We start from the raw sequence: 9,441 nt of genomic DNA, 5'->3' as shown, positions 1-9,441 counted from the left end.
ATAATTACTTTACCATGAAATGTTTAACTTTGGTGTAGTCAAAAGTTATTATCTTTTATGGTTTGTACTTTTGAGTCCTTGTTTGAGTAAATATTTCCTTCACTGACATTGTGAAGTTATCGTTTAATTCTTTCACTTATTCATTTGACAGATGTTTACTTGAGCATCTACTATATGCCAGACACTGTTCTAGGCACTAGAAAGATGTGGAGTAAATGGACATCACTGCCTTCAGTTTTAAGGTTTTGTTTTTCAAGTTTGGGTCTTTCACTCATTTGGAACTTTCTTTTTTCTTCGTGTTGTGGGATGTAGCAAACTAATTTTATATTTCTGCATATAGGAATTCGGCTTTTCTCATGCTATGTATTGAAAAGTTATTTTCACTGCTGATTTATGATGTGATCTTTATTATATATCAAGTTTCTTTACTATCATGGGTTGTTACTGATATGTCTGTTGCATTTCATGGACCTGTTTATCTATTCTTCAGTTCTGTTGTATTTTAATAATGTTTTCCTTATAAAGGTATTGTGATTATTATATACTACTTCAAAAATGCATGAAAATGCAAAGGAGAAGATTACAATCAGCTCTATTTCCCCCATTTTCCATGCAGGAACTTGGAAATTAAGGGGGGAAATATTTGTAAAATAATTAGTCTCAAACCACTAATGTTTCTTCTGTTTCACAGTGGACAGGAGCTAAGTTACCCCTCTGGAATTCACATACCAAAAATTGAACTCCTTTGATGTCACTATATATGTGTGTGTATATATATATATATATATATTTTTTTTTTTTTTTTTTTTTTTTTTAGAGAGAGGAAGAGTATCTTTCCTGAACCTCCTGGGCTCAGGTGATCCTCCCACCTCAGCCTCCCAGGTAGCTGGGAATACAGACACATGTCACTACACCTGCCTAATTTTAATTTTTTTGTAGGGATGGGGGTCTTTCTATGTTGACCAGGCTGGTCTCGAACTCCTGGGATCAAGCAATCCTCCCTCTTTGGCCTCCCAAAGTGCTGGGATTACAGGCGTAAGCCACTGCGCCCAGCCTGATGTCACTCTTAAGACTAATGTATTAGTTGTATGAGGCCGGGGTGCTGTAATCAAGAGACCCTAACGTGGGATTGAACAACGCAGTGGAAGTTCCCTTCTCATTCACGGACCGGCCTTGGGCCCGTGTTCTGACGATGGTGAGGGAGTTCTCCTTCATTCTGTCATCCAGGGTTGAGGCTATGCTATTGTGTGGCTCTGCCGTCCTCAGGGGTCTCACCTGTGTCTGCGTCCAAACAGCACAAAGGACAGGAAGGGCATGGAGAAGCCACCCACAAGGGTTTCTGGACAGCAGGAAGTGACACACGTCACTCCCACTGGCTGGAACTCAGTCAGTGGCCACACCTGGCTACGAGGCAGCTGGGAAGAGCTATCCAGCTGTGAGTCCAGAGAGAGAAACGATGGGTTTTGTGGATATCATTGTGGACCGCCTGTAAAGCGTTTACATGGCTCTATTACATGGGCTCTCCCATTAAGTCTTGTCTGTAGTTTCCATGAATACTTCTTTGAAGAGATTTGCTGGATGTGCTCATTAAATATTTGCCATTTCCATGGCTGAGAAGGAATGTATTGGTTTCTACCTGAGGTCTGAACGTGCCACTGATTCTCCCAGATGCAGGCTGAAGTGTCTGGGCTTTCAGAGGTGGCAAAACTGAGAGCCTTTTCTTTGTGACCTTTCATGTGAAACCCTGGGGAAGAGGGAGGTGGGACTTGTGTTCCTCAAGACCGAGGAATCTTTCTTAAAGGGCCACATGATATGCAGGCTGAACTTCCGTGACTCGGTGATCAGCCTTGAGTACTGGGAGTCTGAATCAGTCTTTCTTCATTGGATTTCCAGGACAGTCTTCTTTTGGGCATGGGTTTTCCTTCAGTATCTGGAAGCCTGCTTAGCACCTCTCCCACCCAGGCATGGGGGTGTCTCTTTCCGTCATGCTTCTCCCTCCAGAGTCCCTGGAGTCCTGTGGGATGCAAACCCCTGGCTAAGCAGCCACAGCCGACTCCTAATCTGCTCTGGCCATAACATCATCCTGTCACCCCCAAGGACAGGAGTGTCACCTGTCAACACTTCTAACTGTTGCATTTGATATAATTCACAAACCATACCATTCACTTGTTTAAAGCATACCATTTAGGCTGGACTTGGTGGCTCACGCCTGTAATCCCAGCACTTTGGGAGGCTGAGGCGGGTGCATCACTTGAGGTCACGAGTTTGAGACCAACCTGGCCAACATAGGGAAACCCTGTCTCTACTGAAAATACAAAAATTAGCCAGACATGGTGGCATGCACCTATAATCCCAGATACTTGGGAGGCTGAGGCAGGAGAATCACTTGAACCCAGAAGGCAGAGGTTGCAGTGAGTCAAGATGGCACCACTGCACTCCAGCCTGGGTGACAAAGTAAGACTCTATCTCAAAAACTAAAAAATAAAAAAAAAGAAAAGAAAGTATACCATTCAGCAGCTTTTAGTTTATTCACAGAGTTGTGTACCCATCACTACAATCAATTTTAGAACATTTGCATCAACCCCAAAATAAACCCACATCCCTTAATCATGCCCAAGCCCTCCATCTTCCCAGCCCCTGAGCACCACTAATCTAGTTCTGTTTCTGTGGATTTCCCTGTCAGGACATTTTGTAGACATGGAATTATACAATACATAGTCCTTGGCAACTGGTGTCTTTCACTTGGCTTAGTGTTTTCGAGATGCATCCATTCATGTTGTGTGTTTCCATTTCTCTTAGTTATGTACTGATGAGCGTAGCGGCTAGGTTGTGCAGGGAATCTGTGTTTAGTGTTTGGAGGAACTGTCCGCTGTTTTTCAAAGCAGCTGCTCCATTTTACATTCCCATCAGCAGTGTATGAGGGTTCCAGCATCTCTCCATCCTCGCCAACACTGGCTTTTCTTTTTTCTTTGAGACAGAATCTCGCTCTGTCGCCCAGGCTGGAGTACAGTGGCGTGATCTCCGCTCACCGCAACCTCCGCCTCCCGGGTTCACGCCATTCTCCTGCCTCAGCCTCCCAAGTAGCTGGGACTACAGGTGCCCGCCACCACGCCCAGTTAGTTTTTTGTATTTTTATTTATTTATTTATTTATTTATTTTTGAGACGGAGTCTCGCTCTGTTGCCCAGGCTGGAGTGCTGTGGCCGGATCTCAGCTCACTGCAAGCTCCGCCTCCCGGGTTCACGCCATTCTCCTGCCTCAGCCTCCCAAGTAGCTGGGACTACAGGTGCCCGCCACCACGCCCAGTTAGTTTTTTGTATTTTTTAGTAGAGACGGGGTTTCACCGTGTTAGCCAGTATGGTCTCGATCTCCTGACCTCGTGATCCGCCTGCCTCAGCCTCCCAGAGTCCTGGGATTCCAGCCACCGCACCCGGCCTGGCTCTTTCTTTTTGATTATAATTATCCTCATGGCTATCAGGCGGTGCACTGGTCAGCCCTGATTCTCAAATTCTCCTTTCCTTAATGGCCTCAGGAAATGGAAAAGTAGCTCTTCCTCACTGAAGGGCTGGGAAGCTCTGCCTCTCATCATTGTGTAAATGCTATCAGATATGTCTGGGAGTTTGGAGGCTGGGATGACCAACTTAGTGTGCATTTCTGTAGCTCCCTGTCAATTTAAAGTTCAGATGAAAGAGAGAAAAAGAAAAACTCTTGCTGAACTAGAGTCAACAAAAATGATGACGCTTTCTCCATTATGCCAAAATAAGAATATAAATTTTAGCAACACCGTTTGGAAGAAAAAAAAGTTTTGGTGTGTAACATCAATTAGCTGCCAAAATGGAGTTTTGGAAACCTCGTCGAACAAGCTTTGTAAGCTATAGAATAGGTGATATAAACTTACGTAAGGAATTTTTGGTGAAATGGTCTGGTGTTTTAATTTTTTTAATGTCTCCAGATCCTCTCAAGTTTCCATGAGTTTATCTGTTTTAAAGACTGTTGTTGTTGTTGTTGTTTTTGAGATAGGGTCTTAGTCTGTTGCCCAGGCTGGAATGCAGTTGCATGATCATGGCTCACTGCAGCCTCCCAGGCTCAAGTGATCCTCCCACCTCAGCCTCCCAAGTAGCTGGGACCACAGGTGCACACCACCATGCCCCGCTAATGTTTTACTTTTTATTTATTTATTTTTTTGTTTTACTTTTTATAGGGACAGGGTCTCACTGTGTTGCTCAGGCTGGTCTTAAGCGATCCTTCTAGGCTCAAGCGATCCTTCTAGGCTCAAGCGATCTTCCTGCCTCGGCCCCGCAAAGTGCTGGGATTATAGGCGTGAGCCACCATGCCTGGCTGAGAAAAATTATTAACTGACACCCAGGACAAATATATTTTCATCCAGTTGGGTAGGCATCTACTTCAAAGCATCCTTACCAGTCACTGCCTTTTATTCTGTATCTCTCTGTAACCAAGCTTCTTGGAAATTTGGAGATATTTTAAAGTTGAAGTACTATACCGAAAAGCTGTGAGGTCCCAGGCTCTTAGTGGTTTCTGGAAAGCCGTAACCAGCAGCAGTTAGAATAAATGGTAGGGGTGGGAGAGGGGTAATCCTCTGGGTTGTGAAGTCATGGGCATGTCCACCATGATTTCAGTCCTTCCCACCCAGCCTCTGGCCCCAAGATAATGCTCAACACATAGTAAATGTTCAATAAATACTTGATAGTAAGTTGCAGTAGGCTTTAGCATTGAGGTTGGGACTATGGTAGCTTTCAGAAGTATTTTATGGCCTGAGAAGAGGTGATGGCACCACCTCTAGAGCCAGGCTTATCCATTCATTCATTCCACAAGCATTTGTGTTAGTGTGTACTGGTGTGAGGCACTGGAGACTTTAGGGACGCAATTATGAATAGACTTCTTAAGTAGCGTGTGCAAATGCATATGTAAATCACACTATAACAGTACAACAGATTCACCAATTCACAGGGTGCCAGCAATAGGAACACTGGGAGAGGAAAGCCTAAAATAGTCCTACTCCCAAACCAGAGAATATACAAAACTGAACGTATCTACAGCGTATTTCTAGCTCATGTATGGCTGTGATATGTTTGTTCAATCCCAATTGCTGGTCAGATATTGACGGGTGTCCTTGGCCACCAGGTGATTTTAAATATGAACATCATGATAGCACAGATTTGATTCTGTTGATGAAAATAAACTACTCGTTGTGAGGTGGGCAAAGCCTTACTATTTTTAGACCACTAGGGTACCACTTGACAAAGTCTTAATGTATCTCCCAAAATAAGCACTGTTTTCTATTTTAGAATTAGAGTGGAAATATGAACCCATAGCTCAAGTGCTTAGTTCATTTTTCTTTTTCTCCAGCTCTGTCGCCCAGGCCAGAGTACAGTGGCTCCATCTTGGCTCACTGTAACCTCCATTTCCCAGACTCAAGCTATCCTCCCACCTCAGCCTCCTGAGTAGCTGGGACTACAAGTGCATGCCACCACACCTGGCTAATTTTTTTTTTTTTTTTTTTGGTAGAGGCTGGGTTTCCCCTTATTGCCCAGGCTGGTCTGGAACTCCTGGGCTCAAGCTATCCACCCGCCTCAGCCTCCCATAGTGCTGGGATTACAGGCAGGAGCCACTGTGCCCAGCAAAGTGCCTAGTTCTTAAATAGTTTCTCTCACTATTGCACATGCCTTTCATATTTGGACGTTACAAAGGAATTATCCATTTTAAATTGAAAAGTTCATTACTTTAACACATGAATAACCAGTGGAAAGAAAAGTTCTTTTGTAACCTAGATACTAGGTAACAAAACTAGCGCTTTGTGTTTTGTTTGTTTGTTTGTTTGTGACAGGGTCTCTCTCAGTAGCTAGACACTTAGAGCTTTTCACTCTTAGCTCCAGTAGTAAAAATCTTTATCAGGGAACATTTCCTCCTCCGCGAAAAAGCAGTTTGTTTAGTTCTGTTGCTTCAAGATTAGTGTTTTGTTGTACCCAAGAGATCTTTATAATGGAGTTTTTCATATCATGTACCTGTCCTCCAGAAAGCTGACTTAAACGTAGATTAGGAGAGTAGTGATAACCGTGGAAACTATTTTACTTTAGTTATAAAATGTGGTTTATCTCTGCAATCTTCCTGCATCGTGCCATCTAAGCACCTGCAGGATGACTGAGCAGGGACTGGTATTCTTCTGTGTTGCCTGTTACCGCCTTCACTCTATTACCTTTTATTCCTCACCTACATCCTAACAGAGTTATTTTCTACTGCCTGTAACATCTGTGGTTTTCGAAATGATTAATTGTATGCAATTCAATTTCATTTAATGATTTTTGTTTGTTGGTTGGTTTCACCATCTTTGCATTTCCTGCAGAAGTCCTGGAGGGTGTTTGGGAGCCAAAAAGAAAAAGAAGAAACAGAAGAGAAAAAAGGAGAAACCAAATTCCGGAGGCACCAAGTCAGATTCGGCGTCTGATTCCCAGGAGATTAAAATTCAGCAGCCTTCGAAAGTGAGAGCTCTGTTTTATTTTTTTTCCCTTGTGTGGTTTCTTGTGCATATGAGTGGGTTTACGCAGTTTAGCGCCCTGCTGGATCAGATGTGTAGGGACTTTGTTGTGACTGTGTGTTGAATGCCACTAGTAACTGGAAGCTCTTGACAGCCTCCTTAAAACGGACTTTGGCATCCAAATAATGAAGGGGTACACTGTGCTTTTGTGTGTGTGTGGGTACCTGCTGTGTTTTTCCCTTTTCTCAGTGAATTTGTATTTAGATTGTCGTTCGAGAAGAAAGTCTCAATGTGAGCTTGTTAGGTGTTTTTGAAATTACACTTTAATATTTGATTACTTTTAGTTCAGAAGATACTCACATTGTAATTTTTCTGGGTGTCTGTCTAATTACCTGAATAGCACAACACCATCTGGCAGCAGATTTCAGCGGGAACAGCCATGGGTAAGTTTCTCGTTGACTTTGAATCAAACCAGTTTGCAGCAGTCGTTCTTCATTTTAGTGCCAAGGGTGGGAAATAGTTCCTGACATTCTCCTAGTTTAGACCAAATCAGAAGTTGTCCAGCTGGACCCCGCCGTGGCAGATGGTGGCCAAGAAGAGGGTTGATTGTACTGCGTGGGTGTCTGGTGGCACAGATGGCAGCCATCCCTGTCTGTGGAGCCAACCCCCAGGCACCCTGTGTGCTGGGCCTCTGGGAAACACAAAGCCCTCTTGATGCAAGAAACTCACAGTGAAAAGGGTAGAATCACCCAGGCATGGTGGCTCACACCTGTAATCCCAGCACTTTGGGAGGCTGAGGCAGGCGGATCTCTTGAGTCCAGGAGTTTAAGACCAGCCTGGGCAACATGGCGAAACCCTATCTCTACTAAAAATTACAGAAAGTTAGTTAGGCGCGGTGGCATGCACCTGTAGTCCTAGCTACTTCGGAGGCTGAGGTGGGAGGATAGTTTGAGCCTGGGAGGTAGAGGTTGCAGTGAGCCAAGATCATGCCACTGCACCGCAGCCTGGTGACAGAGACCATGTCAATCAATCAATCAATCAATCAATCAATGTGAGTAGCGTGTGGTGTTATGGAAACAGCTCAAGAGGTAACATCTGAGACCTTGAGCTTGTTCTCTGCCCCTTTGCTCAACAGTTGTGTGCCTTTCCCCGGGTATTGCACTTCCTTCAGCCCAGTCCCTTATCTTCTCTCCAACTCGCAGTTTGATCTTGAGGCTCCAGTTAGAGCGTTTTTATTCAAGAGTTTTTACATCCTAAAACAGTGCATATATATGTATGGTAGTTACTACCATTCTGCAAGCTTTGTGGATTTCCTTTTTTCTTATGCAGAGTTTCTGTTGTGTTCCATGAAGTGAGTCTTGCAGGTGGTTTTGTTGTTGTCACCTGTTTTACACAAGAGAACCGGAAATCACTGAGAAGGAAAATTACTTGCCCCAATTTTTCCCTGACTGACTGCAGGGTGAGAAGAAAACGGAATCTTCCTCCCTAGCTTTTCAGCTTGGTTCTCAGGTAATAAATATCCTACTCACTAGACATAGCTTTCCAAGGTAACTCATAGAGGACACCACCATACGCTTGCACAATACTCTTCCCGTTTCTAAATGTCACTTCATCAGATAAACGTGGCATCCCTGACCTGCAGTGTGGACATCTCCTGTTGCTTTCAGCATCACCATCAGTCTCTGCCCATCCCTTCCACCTCTAGTGACTGTGAGCCTTTCCCCTGTCTCTGGTCACTTATGAGAAACTAGAACTAAGCCAGGCAGCCGGGAACTCTTGGCATTATATGGTAGGTGTATTAGTCAGGGTTCTCTGGAGGGACAGAACTAATGGAATAGATGGATAGATAGATGGACACACAGGTAGATAGATAAAGGGGAGTTTATTAAGTATTGACTCACATGATCATAAGGTCCCACAATAGGCCGTCTGCAGGCTGAGGAGCAAGGAGAGCCAGTCCGAGTTCCAAAACTGAAGAACTTGGAGCCTGATGTTCGAGGGCAGGAAGCATCCAGCACGGGGGAAAGATGGAGGCTGGGAGGCTAGGCCAGTCTCTCTTTTCACATTTTTCTGCCTGCTTGTATCCTAGCTGCGCTGGCAGCTGATTAGATGGTGCCCACCTAGATTAAGGGTGGGTCTGCCTCCCCCAGCCCACTGACTCAAATGTTCATCTCCTTTGGCAACCCCCTCACAGACACACCCAGAATCAATACTTTGTATCCTTCAATCCAATCAAGTTGACACTCAGTAGTAACCATCACAGTAGGGAATTTCTTTTATGAATTTGGAAGAAGTCAGTAGTGTCTTAAGATGGGCTTTTCTCCATTGCGTTTTCTACATCTGGGGCTCTTTTCCTGTACGCTTATGCCAGCTCTTGATAGCACCGTAAATTACAATGGACTGCATTGCAGAATATTCTGGTCTACACACAAGAACCAAAATAAAAATGATATTTGGATTCTTACAGACTTTTAGTGTGATAAAACTTGGACATTTTTTCCCAAGGTATTAAATTTGGAAAATAATGGGTCAAGAGTATAGTTGATGGTTAGTATGCCACAGAAAGCGTGTGTGGAAGAAAAAGGGAATATACCTGCCTCTTACATAGGAGTAGAATCTTGGGAAGTTAATGTCGGGCGGATATTCATCTCACCTTGCCTGACACACATTCATTCTTCCCAGGTAGTGCTACTGTGGAAGGTGAATGGACAGGCATAAGAATTTATCGTAGCTGAGTTTTCCGTGCTGCTTTGTCCCTGTGGGTTTGGAAATTGTATTTATTTGAATCTACTTTCAGAAAGCATTTAAATAGGGCCGTATGTGGTGGTTCGTGCCTATAATCACCGCATTTTGGGAGGCTGAGGTGGGCAGATCACTTGAGGTCAGGAGTTCAAGACCAGCCTGGCCAACATGGTGAAACCCCATCCCCACTAGAAATACAAAAATTAG

At 44.1% G+C, this 9,441-nt stretch overlaps 1 protein-coding gene across 1 annotated transcript in view; it reads left to right on the top strand.

Moving 5' to 3' along the window:
• The first annotated feature begins 565 nt into the window (after positions 1-565).
• Positions 566-9,441, top strand: part of NMT2 (N-myristoyltransferase 2) — a 40,127-nt gene continuing 31,251 nt past the window's right edge. The window contains exons 1-3 of the mRNA XM_011934293.1: positions 566-581; positions 6,349-6,496; positions 6,893-6,935. Coding sequence (XP_011789683.1) covers positions 566-581; positions 6,349-6,496; positions 6,893-6,935 — 207 coding nt within the window. The remainder of the gene's footprint in view (positions 582-6,348; positions 6,497-6,892; positions 6,936-9,441) is intronic.

The sequence above is a fragment of the Colobus angolensis genome, unplaced genomic scaffold (genome assembly GCF_000951035.1).
Source record: "Colobus angolensis palliatus isolate OR3802 unplaced genomic scaffold, Cang.pa_1.0 Scaffold133, whole genome shotgun sequence".
NCBI classification, from domain to species: Eukaryota; Metazoa; Chordata; class Mammalia; order Primates; family Cercopithecidae; genus Colobus; species Colobus angolensis.
Note: the sequence above shows the minus strand (reverse complement) of the source record. Positions and strands in the feature narration are given on the sequence as shown.